The sequence below is a fragment of the Centroberyx affinis genome, unplaced genomic scaffold (assembly GCF_046629955.1).
Source record: "Centroberyx affinis isolate AG114_WGS23_722 - 3 ecotype Tasmania unplaced genomic scaffold, CSIRO-AGI_Caff_v1 ptg000147l_1, whole genome shotgun sequence".
NCBI lineage: Eukaryota > Metazoa > Chordata > Actinopteri > Beryciformes > Berycidae > Centroberyx > Centroberyx affinis.
Genome location: NW_027278845.1, coordinates 13548 through 29752, shown reverse-complemented (window position 1 = coordinate 29752; position 16205 = coordinate 13548). Strand labels below are relative to the sequence as shown.

Below are 16205 nucleotides of genomic sequence, written 5' to 3'. Positions count from 1 at the left end.
AGGTTAGCCAGCTAGCTGTAACTTAGCTACGCTGCATGGATCTGGCGTTTGTACAGTGAACCACAATGCTGATTTACAGTAACGGTGAAATAAACAATGGTAAGCTGTAATGACACAGCAAGGTGAACTACAGTCATTCAGGAAATGATGAATACATATAACGTTACATATTCCGTGTAGTTCACTAACAGTTAGCGTTATTGCAGATAACAGATAGCGACATTGCTGAGCCTCACGGTGAAACTATTGCTGTTTTCACATATGAAAACTGGCTAGCAAGCTAACACCGACCTACAATGTTATAAATACAGCCAATGTCACATTATCACCCGACAAAGTTCACACATAGTCACAGTTCCTCCTCACAAAAACACAGCACTGAAAACATACTTAACCTACATATAACTTCAATTAATAGCCCCAGAGAGAGAGAGAGAGATGGTCGAGCGAGCTAGAGAGAGAGAGAGAGATGGTCGAGCGAGCTAGAAGAGAGGGAGCGGTAGTAGCGAGAAAGCCGGTGAATCAGAGAAATAAAACGTTATTTTCTGATTATTTCACAGCGGTTACGTTCTAAAGCACAGAGAGAGAGAGGGAGAGCCCCGTATCAAAATAACGGTAGCCTACCTTAGAAAAGATCAACGGAGAAATGTCTTGCTGCTGCTTCTCCTGAGTTTTGTTCAGCAAATTTGACAACTGACAGCTTGAATTTCAGGCCGTACTTTTTTCTCTGTGCCACCATGGCAATCAGCAAATGTGACTGACATTTGAATGCAAGTAAAAAAAAAAAAGCAAGCGAGCATGAGCAACAGGATGCTGACTGCAGTTACCTTAACGGCCACAGGTGTCACTAATAACAAGCATTTTCTGAATCTTACAAACAGTACCTTTAATAAAAAAAACGGAAACACTATTGAAACTTAGGCTAAATAATCAAAAATAGTAAAAGTGTTCTGCTATGGCTGCAGAGCTACTGAACATGTTTTTAATTAATCAATTAAAGTAATTTCATCAGTGTGTGAAATTAAGAATCCAGTCTGTACAAATCCAATATACCTACAACAAAATTTTTTTTTTCCACATTTAGCCTTATAATCCTTCCAAAATAACAGATTTTCAGTTTACTCACGGACTTTAGGCTACTGTAGTTGTATTTCATTTGTTTTATTTTATTAGTTTACCATTTTATTCAGTCAGTCAGCCACCAGCCGGATATCCACCTAGGCTCTAGAGCACAACTGGGCTTGGGCTTTGTAGGTCTACTTTTAGCGTCCAAATCAATTTGAAGGATGGGAGTCATTTTTTTATTTAACCGCAGGCGAGGGGATAAACTACCTCAAACTTTACTGCGGATATACAGTGTTTTGTTGATCAGATCAGAGGATGCAGCACAGTCTTGAACTTGCTCCTCCACTAACTGTGAATGCCGCACGCCGCTATGAAGGAAAAGAGGACGGGTAGCAGGAACTGGTGGGTAGATCAGTTAAGTGAACATATGAATGGATGTGGATAGGCTAGTTTGATTTTATGGAGGGTACGTTTGGGGCGACCTAAGCAAAGTCTATAGGTCATAACAGTACTAACAGTAAGAGTTGGTTGGTTTGCTGATGAAGCAACCCGAAAACCCACACATGCACAGACACACAAAACCACCCACAGTCTCAGTCTTAAGGTGGACATGTAACCTTCAGTGGGAGAAAAATCTGGCAAAACGATTCTGGTAACCGGTGACACTTCTCTGTAGGTACATTAGCTTAGCTATTGCACAGTCCTTTGCTAGGTTTGTCTTTTGGGGCTTCCGTAGTCCAGCAGCTTTGCTGGGGTTTATTTACAAATGTGTTGCGGTTTCTGTCACCCTCTAGTGGTTGGAAATTTGCTTAGTGCAGCTTTAAGTGATGAGAACATAGACACCAAAAACATCCACGTGTCCCTGGTAGATCATTGCAAAATAACATCACCTACCGTGCTTTCAGTTTGGACCTGGGTGAAACTAGTATTCCTTCCTGTACTGTATGGGAGTCAAAAATAACCAGTGAAAAAGAGGCTTGAGCATGGAGCTGGCCTGACAGTGAAGGTCTGCAGCCTTCACTGTGGGGAGATCACTGGCTCCGGGGCTCCATGCTGACACTCTGGAATAGACTACATTGGGTGATAGCAGGCTCCGTGCTAACACCTTTGCATATACAATGTTGAGTGATAGCAGGCTCCATGTTAACACTTAAGCATACACTACGTTAAGTCATAGTAGGTTAGGCCATTTTAACTCAAAAGTCTGGCAGTTGTGTGTAGGCGATGAATCGTATTTACACACAATATGATACAAATATGATATAAGATATGATACAAAAATTGAATTAGCAGGGACTACTTTCTCTGTATATATAGGAAGTGAAGGGGGGTGATGGGAGACTGTGTACAGCTAAAAATCACTGCACAGCAGATGAATACATATTGCTCACAGGCCATCTAATGAAAACCGCTCACAACTTTTTATTTCTAAAAGGTCTATCTTCTTGTTTTGGATAATGCTAGTGGGGCACTATCGTTCAACATAATGTGTGCTACAGTTTTAACATGGACTATATACTTGCTGTATTCCTTTAATCATTGTGTGTCCTACAGGTTCAAGTCCCCTGGTTCAGGTATGTTCCAGTGTACTTTGACTGGTCTGGTGTTTACTATGGTTCAGGAGGGGGAGGTGCTGTACAGGACCGTCCAGTGGGATGAGATCCTCCTCCGCTCAGCTGGCAAGACGCCTGCAGGCCCGCTGTTCAGCATCCAGTGTCCTCAGGGCTCTGTCTTATTCAATCATGATTATGTATTGATTATTGTTGAACATTATTTCTTTTTTAATGAAAAAGACCTAGAGTTACTGACATGGACATGACATGAAATTTGAATGGGGTTGACACCAGTGAAACTAAATCTTGGATGGCTCTGTGTATTCACAGCACCACTTCCTGAAAGTGAAAGCCTGTCTGTTGTCCACATCACTGATGATGGAATGAGCATCCTCCAGCCAGTGGAGATTACAGACACTCATGTGGGTGTGAATGTCCCCCACCTCTCTGCCTTTGGCCTAGTGTGGGATTACATTAAGAGGTCTCTAACTTTCACCAAGCCAATCCGTAGCCAAGTTCTGCTGTTCCTCCGACCACCAGACAGAAAGCAGAGACGAAAACTCAACGTGTTTCTGCTGCCAAACAACGTTCCTGTTCAGGAGGTAAAGCTCCCTGTCGCATAATAGTTTACCACAACTTTTTTTTTTTTTTTTTTTTTTTAATCACAGCAGCGTTTCCATGATGAGCCACATTCAGGTTGATCAGTCAGTGAGACACTTAACTCCTCTCTATACCTATCAAACTTTGTCACAGTGTGGTAAGAATAATTCTCTATTAGCAGAAAGAAATGCCAGCACTCATAATGTCTTTTCATCTTTTCATTACATGGGCAGCTAGTATGCAAAAAAACTGACGCGTTTGAGCTATCAGCTCAAACAAATCTCTCTCTCTTAGTTTATGTGGACAGCTCCCATACAGTGATATATGGTGGTATATGTATATATCTAAACATGTAAAACTGTTGAGAAGAATGTCCTCATGAACAGGACAGTGAAACCATTGTCTATGTATATGAGCATAATCTCTCAAATACAAATGTTCTGATATCATTGAAGGTGAAAAGGCAACAAGAAAATGCTGATAAGAGAATGCAGTATATCCAGACTCCTTCCTACTGTCGTCTCACTGAAAACCAAAGCTACAGTCTCCACTGTAAACCTGAGGAGTATAAAGTACAGCCTAAGGTGAGTATGTCAAATACAACTTTCTGCAAAATGTCTCTGTTAGTGCTGTAACATGCAGACACAATTTATGAAATTAGTTTCTTTGGTTAACTTTGGATATTATAAACAAAATAAATTAGTAATTGGCTGCATGTTGAATATATACTGAACAAAAATATAAATGCAACACTAAGACTTTTTCTATGCACACAAAAGGCTTATTTCTCTCAAATTTTGTTCACAAATTTGTTTAAATCTGTGTTAGTGAGCACTTCTCCTTTGCCAAGATAATCCATCCACCTGACAGGTGCTCTGCCCCATGCTGCAAGGATCTGTACACAATTCCTGGAAGCTGAAAACATCCCACTGCATGAGGCAAATGGTGGTCACACCAGATACTGACTGGTTTTAAAAAAAATCATATTCTGTAGCTCTAGTCATGTGAGATCCATAGTTCAGTACCTAATAAATGTCTTTTTTCAAGATAAAACTGCACATTTTAGAGTGGCCTTTTATTGTGAGCAGCCCAAGGCACAGCTGTGCAATAATCATGCTGTTTAATCAGCATCTTGATATGCCACACCTGTCAGGTGGATGGATTATCTTGGCAAAGCAGAAGTGCTCACTAACACGGATTTAAACAAATTTGTGAAAAGAATTTGAGAGAAATAAGCCTTTTGTGTGCATAGAAAAAGTCTTAGATCTTTTATTTCAACTCATGAAAAATGGGAGCAAAAACAAAAGTGTTGTGTTTATATTTTTGTTCAGTATAGATTCAGTTGTTTTAAATGTAAAACACAAACATTATTATTACATCAACATATTTTTGAAAAAAAACAAATTTCTCTTGTTTTTCAGGATGCACCATTTTATCTAAATTTTGGACCAAATTTCCACCCAACATTTGAGATTGGCCTGAATATGAGCACAGAGGAAGTGACTCTGACGGTCCGAGATGAAGAGAAGAGACAAGTCTGGGAACATAAGCTTAATCTGACTGGTAAAGACTTAATCCTCCTACAGCATCACTCAGTCCGTTAGAATAGAGAAGTTGATGGTAGTTCATGCTCTGTATTAGATCATTTTTCAGTCTGGCTGCATTCTGTTCACAATCCACATTTTTAACAGTTTTTCACCATGTTGCCTGCAGGTTTTCTGAAGAAGTCAGGCAATTGTAGGGATTTTTACAAATGGGTGACTACAGGAATATAGCAGAATGTATTTTCCAACTTGTTTGATACATTCATTGCATAAGATGGTTGTCAGCCCAACAGTCTTGCAAGTTCAAGTTTGTTTATTTCCCTTTATCGCGAGCCTGTCTCAAAGGACTTTACAGAGAATGAGCCTAACTATATCTAACTGATCGACAATCAACCATAGAACACAATTATATAAGACAAACATCAGGAAGAGCACAAGACACACACAAGCAGATTTTACACATTTAGACATAACAGTTTACCTATTCTACATATCATAACTGACCTGGCACCTCCAGCCTTAGACCATCAATGCATACAAGGAAAAACTTTCAAGAAAAAAAAACCTTGTTAGGAAAGAAAATGGACAAAACCTTAGGCGCCCAAGTCAAAGAGGGATCCCCCACCGGGATGGCTGAGTGGGCAGTCGGTCTCATCACTAATTCAATTAGTCATAATAAATTTAATAAAGATACCGGCATGCATGCTATTCTTGCCATCACCATTGAAGCGTGGCGGCGCAATATCAAACTTCACTCACTTTAACTCAAAGATCAGGAAAAAAAAACAACTTTCTTAGACCCACTCAGTCTGTGCGCCAAATCGCCGTTATTCATTTCTCTGTTTTGTCAGCAGACTACAGACATGTCCAAAAGAAGCCAATCGACTCTGAAGAGCAACCAGAGCCAGAAGCTTCTACCGCAAATGTCAGCTTGACCGACTCTGATGCTTCACCTGCTGGGACTGCTGTCAGCACAAAGCTGCCAACGCCCGGGGTGACAACGGCCTGTTTTAAGGTAAGGGCTATTCCCAATTACAGTAACTGTATTATTCACTGTTAGCACTGTATTGTATGTGATGGGTGCTGGTGAGGACTGGATCCCTTGTAGGCAGCCTGGCCTATTTCTGTTGGTATTTACAATGCTCATGCATGTGTGTGTTGTTTGAATTTGAATTTCTTTATTTGAACAGGGACAAAGTACAAAGAACATTAAACTTATAAAACAAGGAGAGATGTAATGTACCAGGTTTTAGCAAATTGCTATTTTCCACCCGTAGTCCCTGGGCAGGTAAGTAAAATTATAGAATAGTACAAAAATTACACATTAAAAGAGTACAAAAATATCATGGTAATCAATAAGAGTATACAAACACAATCATCCCCACATCCCCAACCCTCCCACCCCCACCCCCACCCCCTCCCCACCAACAACACTAATTTACAAATGTGTACAACTTTGCTGTGTGAGTATCCACTGTTTTGTTAGACGGGAAAAGGTTTGCAAATTTGTTGTTGTTATTAGTTCTGTTGGAAGACTGTTCCACTGTTTTATGGCCATAAAGGTGAAAGATGATTGGCCAAGAGAGGTCTTGCGTTGTGGAATTCTGCACTCCCCCCGAGTGGTTGACCTAGTGGCGCGTGTTGTTTTTTCTGAGCTGAGTATGACAAAGTTCCTCAAGGGGGGAGGAGCAGCATTATGAATGATCTTAAAAATTAAGCAAACATTTGAGTGCACAATCAAATTTTCAAAATTTAACATATTGTATTTAGTGAGTATATGACAGTGGTGATATTGACGTGTTTTTTGATATGCTTTTTGAAGTTAAGAGTTTGATCAAGAGTGACACCCAAGTATTTAAATTCATCCACATTTGTAATTTTTTGTCCATTTATGTAGATGTCAGGGCAATCTCTAAGTTTGTTTCTATTGGTAAAGTACATAGTTACAGTCTTTCCAACATTTAAAGTGAGACAGGAGTCATTTAACCATTTAGCAACATTTTCCATTTCCTTTGTTAATTTTGTGGCAACTTCTATTGCGTTTTTCCCATGGGTATATAGCACAGTGTCATCTGCATACATCACAATTTCAGCATCATTGCAAACAGATGGGAGATCATTAATGTATATACTGAAAAGCAGTGGTCCTAGAATCGAGCCTTGTGGCACTCCCATGGTGCAAGCTTTTAGGGGTGATAATTTATTGTTTATCCGCACACACTGTTGACAGCCATTTAGGTATGATTTAATCCAATTTTGTGTAGTTATGGAAAGGTTGTTGTTAGCCAGTTTGTTGAATAATATTTGGTGGTTTACTGTGTCAAAAGCCTTACGCAGGCTGGTTTGTTGATACGTGTCCCTCGCATCTGATGTCTTAATTGTACCGAGAAATGATTGTGCTCATCTGTATGTGATGGGTAACTTTAACAGTTGTTGATGAGGACTGGATCCCTTGTAGGCAGCCTGGCTGCTCTGTGTTTGATTTAATGCTCGTACATTAGTGTGTTTATAGGCTGTTTTGCTGTTTGACCTATCCGTGTCTTATTTGTGCCGATAAACTACAGAATATAGTCCATCACTCTGCAGAGTATCCTGTGCCCTGCTTTAGTTGGCCGTATTGTATTATACTGTGATGTTTGGTTTTGAAACCCCTGTGGAGGTTTGATGTGCTCATTAACTGATTATTATATATCAGATGTGCTGACATAAAGCAAGTAGGCCTACATGCTTGCAGCTATGAATGTTTCTTTGCAACAAGAGTCACAGTCAGTCTTCTTTTTGAGGCGCACAAGCCCCCCCCCCCCCCCTTTCATTCATTTCATTCATTTTGTGTGACGTCAGTCAGATTTTAGATCGACACTCATTCTCGCTCTGTCATTGAATTTTAAAGCGATATAAATTTCTCCTCCTCCATCATTACATCTGTGTGTGCTGGTCTGCTGTTTAGTTCACTGTAGATGATGTGGTTAATGTCTCCATCTAGTGGACACACAGTAGAACTACATCACCTGATCTGTGATTTCTCTGCCTCAGACCTGGTTTCTGGCCTGAGGTTAGACCGATTTGGTGTCAGACTGATGTTTCTAGACTTTGATAGTGAAGTTATGAGGAAGTGACAGCAGCCTCAGATCAAATAAACACAGACACCCAGAACTGACGAAGGAATCTCTATAATCAGGGGTGTCTCCAATCTTGGAAAAAATGAGTGTGAATCTCTGAAATGTGTTTCAAACCACTTATCTCATCTGTGTGTCCATGCTCCATATCAGGTTTGAAAACTCTGTGACCTGAGTGCCTCAAAGCACCATTTTCAGATGTCAAAACAGTCACCAGAGGGTGTTTTGTAACACCGTATGTTGTCTTGAAACGCCACAACGCCATTTATTGAAACACTGAGGAAAAAACTAGTAAGAGCAGCTCCTGACCACAGCTAGGCCTGCTGACTGTTCAGAAGTGAAACAACGATTGTGTCTCATAAGGAGAAGCTTCTCTAACCTGTTGTCAGACAGTCTGTTCCTTCTGGAGGTGAGCAGCAAACTTCCTGAACCGAACAGCTGCTCCACAGGCGCTAGATGGGGGCGGGGTAAATGTTTTTATGTTTGAGAACCGGTTGAGGGTCTCACCCCCAAATCCTCCTGACCTCAAATAATCCATCACTTCTTAGTAGCTGTCCAGCACAGTGTCCTGCTCTGAAATCCAGCTGCTGTTGTTTAGTCTGAGTGTGTTTGTCGTTGGCAGTGGAGCCTCCTTGTCGGCTTGTTTTTCCCCGAGTTTCTCATGGCTGTGTTGTCGTATTAGATGATGATAAGTTGGATGTTGTGTTTTTCGCTGTGGGAAGCGGTTTGCTGCCACACAAACTTTACAACGGGAGATAATGTGCTTTGTGTCCTTGACTGAGATCAATTCAAAGTAACGGGAAAACTTCCAGCTGCTGAAGGTCTGCGTCTCTCCCTCACACTTGCTGTTTTAGCTAGTAGCCGACGTAAACCGGCTCATGACCTTAAGATACATATGAGGAAAAAAAAACCTCCGAAAAGATTGACGGGGGCTCAGGCTTAAGTAACGCAGTAACGGAGCGTTACTGGGATTAGTAACTGTAATGTAATTACTGAATTTGAAATTGTAATCCCTTACACTACTCATTACCGAAAAAAGTAATCACATTACCACCCAACACTGCCTATAATGGTGTCTTTGCTTACACTGCTTTTTCCTTTTTGCTTTTGGTTTGTCAGTACAGAAAAGGAGTGAGTATAGAGCGGTCTGGTTTTGAGTCCTAAAACCAGGAAGTGAGTCAGCATGTTTGAGCCATGGTTCCCTCGGCTATACTGTAGGATTTCAATGGGGTTTTGGTTAAAAGCCTGAAAATAAGGTCTGTGGTTAAGACAAGCTTAAGAAAGTTTTCATGTTTTGTTTTGGAGATAAAATAAACCATTAAACATCCCTTTTGTGGGGTGCCCCGGTGGATGACTGAGTTGCGCGTGTACCATATGGCTCAGTCCTTCCCGCAGTGACCTGGGTTCAAATCCTGTCCTCCCCTCTCTCTCCCATACTTTCCTGTCTCTATCCAAAATAATGCCTAAAAAAACCCTTTTGAGAATTGTGAAGCTTTTATGCGCCCTAATTAAGTAAGTGTCTAACTGTCAAAAATTGAACTACAGTGTTTTGTCGCGCAGTAACACATCATCACATCTGAAAGTTTGGGTTGGTTGTGAAGCTGAAGAAATGCATATGTATACGGGTACTGTGTGTTTGTAATGAAGGGGTAGATAAGGTCAGACAATAGAACAAATATTACTAATTACATAACCGATTACTTGTGTGACCTGGCTGATAAAGTGATCTTGCGAAGAGATGAATCTTAGTCATTCCTGTGGGAAAATTGCATAATTGTTCTTGGAGTTGAATATTTCCTGTGATTTTACCAGGTAGCAACGTTGGCGACGGATAAAGAGAAGCTCTTGGAAACACTGAAGCATTTGAGAGAGGAAGAGTTCAAGAGCTTCAAGTGGTTCCTGGAGCAGCCTGACAGCCCGGAAGGTTTCCCACCCATCAAAACGAGGCGACTGGAGAATGCAGACAGGCAGGACACAGTGGATCAGATGGTGCAGACCTACTGTGGAAACACTCTGGAGGTGACCAAGAAGGTTTTAATGAAGATCAACAGGAATGATCTAGTGCAGAGTTTGTCAAACAGCAGCTCAGAAACCAAAGGTAAGTCATGGGAGGATTTAAAAAAAAAAAAAAGGGACATTTGAAAAAAGGATACAACTTATGCAATCATACATCACATATAATGATTTATTATATAACACTTTATACCAACAATTTACACAAAGTGCAGGCTGTATCATTTTTATATCTACTTTTGTTGGCCGACATCCAGACAATAGATGTGAAGAGAGACAGGCGGCCTTGTGAGTGTATGTGTTTATTGTATTGTATTTGTATTTATGTAATTTCTTTAGATTTTAATATACTTTATTGATTCACCGGTAGGGCTGTGCCGATTATGAAATTTTAGCTGACAATTATCAGTCACACAAATAATCAGTGTGATCAGATCAATGATTTAATTGCCTTTTTTTTTTAAAAACAATATAACAGTGTAAGGGCTCAGATAAACAGGTGCGTTTCTGTCCGTCTGTTCACGTCAGAAGGGTTCGCAGCTATTTACTTCAATGCAGCTGCTCAGCTGGCTGCCAATGTGGAACAGAGCTGGATCTGAGCCATATAACTGACAAGATTTTGCTTATTATACTAATTTATCATCATGTCAGTAATGAAAATATAAGATACATAAACCAATGTGACTTAAATAAATGTTGGAGACGAGGTTATGGATAGCCACGGAGAAGCCTTCATCTATAAACAGATGGTCGGACACGGTGATATGACAAAACAAAATGAACTAAACAAAATGAATGAAGTAACCGCACAGAGCATGGCACGAAGACAGAAGTGTGTTGGAACCACGCTATGGCAACCTTTAATCACGCCGTGCCCATAATGTTCGGGCTTACCCCACAGCACACTCAATACATTTCTGCACAACAAAAATGCCTCCATCCTCACCCGGGGCCTTTCGTGCTTCCTTCTCAAGCAGAGTAGCCTTCTGGAATATTCCACAACATCGCAATAAACGAACAGTGACCATGTAGGCTGCAGATAAACTGATACAAACATCACTGAAGGAAGCCTGAATATCAGCAACAGATGGGTAAATATGAGACTCAAAAACAACTACACACACAAACATTTTTTTTATTTTTTTAAAAACTTTGTTTTAATTGATTTTCATCATTTAGGCTTTGCGTCTTTTGTCTTGTTTTTTTTTTCTGCACACTGTGCATGATATAGTAAAGTGGACATAGCCTTTGTGTGGCCTATTATTATTTAAAGTTTAATAAAAAAAATAGTTTGCACATGTTTTAATTGAACAAAATAATGTTTTGCACAATAGCGGAATTTTAACCTAAACAGGCCTACCAAATCTTCACAGTGGGGAACGACCACAAGAAAGAAGCGGCCGTTGTGTGATCCGGTCCAGACTGTCCCGGTATAGCCTACATTAAGCCCGATAGGTACACGCCTTTATAGCATATTGTTGGGAATTATAGACGAGTGTCATATTGAGAATAGGCCTACTGTAAAGATTATTATAACTAATCATGGAATCAAGGGCAAAAAACATCTTTCTGTGTCAGGAGCGCTGCTCCTTCGGGACCGGTTGTAACCGGGACAAGCAACTACTAGCCTAGTCTATTTGACCAACTAAGATAAAATAACCTGGAAAACTAAGCAAAACTACATAATTATGTTGACTTACCCAGAGGTAAAATGTAGACAGGCGCAACACAAGCCTAACCCTAACCCTAACGCAGACCACGGCGGAACAAGAACGGACCTGGTACAGCAGCTTAAAATGCTGCTTGGACACCGAAATCTTATGCTGTGTAGTTGAGGCGTTAGCCTAATTATTATTGCTCCAGTGACAAACACACCTTTAAGGAATGACAGACTGCAGTTATAGGCTACGGTCACAGGAAGGATAGGCTATTTGGTGTCGGCACATTTCAAAGAGTGTGTGCTGGGTTAATATTAGTTTCATCTCTCACTGCAGTGCAGAGTTTTAATTTTAAAGCTTGTTGGAGTAGTGAAACTATTTGGGAGACAGGTACACACTTGGGTTTATTTATGTGGGTTTATTTATTTAAGAGAAAACAAAAAACAAATCGAAACGTAGGCACTTTAAGGAATCAGACGATTATAGAAAATAATCGTCTATATTTCATATAATCGCGATCACGCGATTATACGATCATTGGCACAGCCCTATTCCCCAGTGGGTGAATTCTCACTTCGGCCTCTAGTTGGGGTGCAGGGTCAGCCAGGTAGTTCGGTGCCCCTGCAGCAGGTCGGGGGTAAGTATCTTGCTCAAAGACTGATCACAGTTGTGCACGATATAACAATAATACCTGACAGTATCTTCTACAAGACAAGTGTGATGCAGCCTTGTACATGTTGCATCATCACTTTATCCATAATCCCAGTAAAGAAGGTCCTCAAGGGTATCAGGGGTTTTATCATTACCAATGCATGTGTATTGTGTGAAAAGTTTTCCCCAAAGTAGTTTACATACATGAACATAATAAACAGCAGCAAGTGAGAAGGAGTGCAGCTAGCTGCTTGGTTAACACAGAAGTTGTCAGTGCAACCAATAAAGCACAGCTAGCAGAGCTTTATGGGAATCAGTACAGTGTCAATGTGTCTTTAATGAATCCGATTGGTTGCATGAAACTCATGGTTGAGTAATAACCGACTCAACAACAGCTACCTTATACCTTACACCCAGTCAGGACCTGCTTGTCCACCCACCAGTAATGAGCTGAATAGAGTCAATGGAGTTGGGAATGTGTAAATTATCAGGAAATGTTTGCATTACTCATTACTCACCTCTCATTGATTTCATCTGTTGTTTATTCATTCAGAAACTCCTGCTGCAGAGTGCCAACATAAACACAAATCTAATCTGAAGGAGAAGTTTCAGTGTTTGTTTGAGGGGATTGCTAAAGCAGGAAACCCAACACCTCTGAATCAGATCTACACAGAGCTTTACATCACAGAGGGAGGGAGTGGAGAGGTCAATGATGAACATGAGGTCAGACAGATTGAAGCAGCATCCAGAAACCAGAGACCAGAAACAACAATCAGATGTGAAGACATCTTTAAACCCTTACCTGGAAGAGATAAACCAATCAGAAAACTGATGACAAAGGGAGTGGCTGGCATTGGGAAAACAGTCTTAACACAGAAGTTCACTCTGGACTGGGCTGAAGACAAAGCCAACCAGGATATACAGTTCACATTTCCATTCACTTTCCGAGAGCTGAATCTGCTAAAAGGGAAAAAGTACAGCTTGGTGGAACTTCTTCATCTCTTCTTTACTGAGACCAAAGAAGCAGGAATCTGCAGGTTTGACAAGTTCCAGGTTGTGTTCATCTTTGACGGTCTGGATGAGTGTCGACTTCCTCTAGACTTCCAGAACAACGAGATCCTGACTGATGTTACAGAGTCGACCTCAGTGGATGTGCTGCTGACAAACCTCATCAAGGGGAAACTGCTTCCCTCTGCTCGCCTCTGGATAACCACACAACCTGCAGCAGCCAATCAGATCCCTCCTGAGTGCCTTGACATGGTGACAGAGATGAGAGGCTTCACCGACCCACAGAAGGAGGAGTACTTCAGGAAGAGATTCAGAGATGAGGAGCAGGCCAGCAGAATCATCTCCCACATCAAGACTTCACAAAGCCTCCACATCATGTGCCACATCCCAGTCTTCTGCTGGATCACTGCTACAGTTCTGGACCATGTGTTGGAAACCAGTGAGAGAGGAGACCTGCCCAAGACCCTGACTGAGATGTACATCCACTTCCTGGTGGTTCAGTCCAAACTGCAGGGCAAGTATCATGAGAGAGCTGAGACAGATCCACACTGGACTACAGAGACCAGGAAGATGATTCTCTCTCTGGGAAAACTGGCATTTGAGCAGCTGGAGAAAGGCAACCTGATCTTCTATGAAGAAGACCTGACAGAGTGTGGCATTGATATCAGAGCAGCCTCAGTGTACTCAGGAGTGTTCACACAGATCTTTAAAGAGGAGTGTGGGCTGTACCAGGTCCAGGACAAGGTCTTCTGCTTTGTCCATCTGAGCATTCAGGAGTTTCTGGCTGCTGTCTACATGTTCCACTGTTACACAAACAGAGATAAGAAGGTACTGGATACATTCCTGGAAGAAGACTGGGGTAGATCTGAAGAGAGTGAACAATCCCTGGATGACTTCCTGGGGACAGCCATGTTCAAATCCCTGAAGAGTAAAAATGGCCACCTGGACCTCTTTGTCCGCTTCCTTCATGGCCTCTCACTGGAGTCCAGCCAGAGACTCTTAGGAGGCCTGCTGGGTTGGACAGAGAGCAGACCAGAAAGCATCCAGAGAGCCATCAGCAACCTGAAGGAGATGAACACTGATGATATCTCTCCTGACAGAAGCATCAACATCTTCCACTGTTTGATGGAGATGAACGACCAGTCAGTACATCAGGAGATCCAACAGTTCCTGAACTCAGACACCAGGTCAGAGAAGGAACTCTCTGAGATCCACTGCTCAGCTCTGGCCTACATGCTGCAGATGTCAGAGGAGGTTCTGGATGTGTTGGACCTGAAGGCCTACAACACATCAGAGGAGGGACGACTGATACTTATCCCAGCTGTGAGGAACTGCAGGAAGGCTCGGTTAGTCCTGATGTGAATACCAACAGTATAGAACAGTGTAGTCTTGAGTTTCATTCTTTAGTCTAGTTCAACTCTTTATTGGTGTAATATATATGAAAGATCCCCCTCCTCTTCTCCTGCCTTCAGCTCATGTCAGAAATATCAGAATTACAGAGAGCGACATGAACGAGCCGACAAAGTGGGAAATACGACTTGGAAAGTTGGAATTTAATGCTGTAGGCTCAAAAGCTTAAAAGTAACTAAACCCCAACCAAATCTGTGGTGAAGCCGGACTCTAATGGTGTCAGGCTGTTTTACTGAGTTGTTTTACCAGAAGTTGAACTGAACTGCCTGTGGAGCTCAGGCTGAAATCTCTATCATTTTTCATTCTTTTTTTAAACACTTTTTACAGAAATGCTTTCATATAATTGCATTTATGTATTATTTTCTGTTTGGTTTCTGTTTATATTATACATTAACCACTTTTGGAAAATTTCAAATTCTATAATGCAAATTATTGTCATTATTATCATCATTATTATTATTATTATTATTCGTAGTATGCTGTATAAGTTTTGATTGGTATGCTAGTCTCAGCTCTGCTTTGATAATCATTTTACATTAAATCTGTAAACAGACTTTCTGGCTGTGAACTCTCAGAGACCTCAGCTCTGAAGTCCTGGTCTCAGCTCTGAAGTCCTGGTCTCAGCTCTGAAGTCCAACTCCTCCTTTATTCTTTATTCAGATTGAGGGGCTGCAGCTTGTCAGAGACTCACTATGAAGTCCTGGTCTCAGCTCTGAAGTCCAACCCCTCCCATCTGACAGAGCTGGACCTGAGTGACACCAACCTGCTGGATTCAGGAGTGAAGCTGCTCTCTGCTGGACTGGAGAGTCCACACTGCAGACTGGAGACTCTCAGGTCAGACATCATATTAAATAATGTGCTGATATGAATATTATATGAATATTGTAATTTGAGGACGTCTGTATAGAGTCGTTCCATCTGAAATCAGACAGGATCTGGTTTTAGAAGCTTAGATCTCAAATTCTCCTCATGTTGTTTTCACACAATCCTTTTGTATTCAAATGAATAACGATGAACTTTGCTGATGATATTCTCCATAGTTTTAAAGATACAGGAGTCCAAATGGCTCCAAAATGGCCTCCATCTGTTGGGGGCAAAACTTTGATGTGAGAGTGTTGGAGGCAATAAAGGAATTAAAGATCAGACTTTTATTGTGGTAATAAACATAATCACCCATGTATTGATCCAACTATGGATACACAATGTATTAAAGATATTTTCTTTTGTGTATCTTCAGGGATAAAAAGTAACGTGTCCATATTAGTACACTCTGGTATTTTTCACATTTTAAGCATGATGGTATGGAGTTAGTGGCCCTCACTTACAAAACGAACGTACGACAGAAAACTGGGCGTACGGTCATTTCCACGCAAAGCTCGGCATTTATCAATTTGGACGGGAGCGGAGGCTACGATCAAATCTCACGTCAAGTCTCAACTCGTGTAGCAAATTTTCCAGTCAGCTGGACTTGGTGCAGCAGAGTAAATCTGGCTGAGTCAGAGAATTGTTATTAGACCATATATTCTGACTGGCATCTAAGCATATGCAGCCACATGTTCATCACTTAAAAATATGTAGCCTATGGCA

The 16205-nt window shown here is 41.2% G+C and overlaps 1 protein-coding gene across 1 annotated transcript in view; it reads left to right on the top strand.

Annotated features, from left to right (window-relative positions):
- Positions 1–15545, top strand: part of LOC139654757 (uncharacterized) — a 102669-nt gene extending 87124 nt beyond the window's left edge. The window contains 8 exon segments of the mRNA XM_071531916.1: positions 2620–2865; positions 2965–3220; positions 3674–3802; positions 4640–4781; positions 5614–5777; positions 9691–9976; positions 12754–14554; positions 15279–15545. Of these exon segments, the coding sequence (XP_071388017.1) occupies positions 2620–2865; positions 2965–3220; positions 3674–3802; positions 4640–4781; positions 5614–5777; positions 9691–9976; positions 12754–14554; positions 15279–15486 (3232 nt within the window). The 3' untranslated portion in view covers positions 15487–15545.
- The last annotated feature ends 660 nt before the right edge of the window (positions 15546–16205 follow it).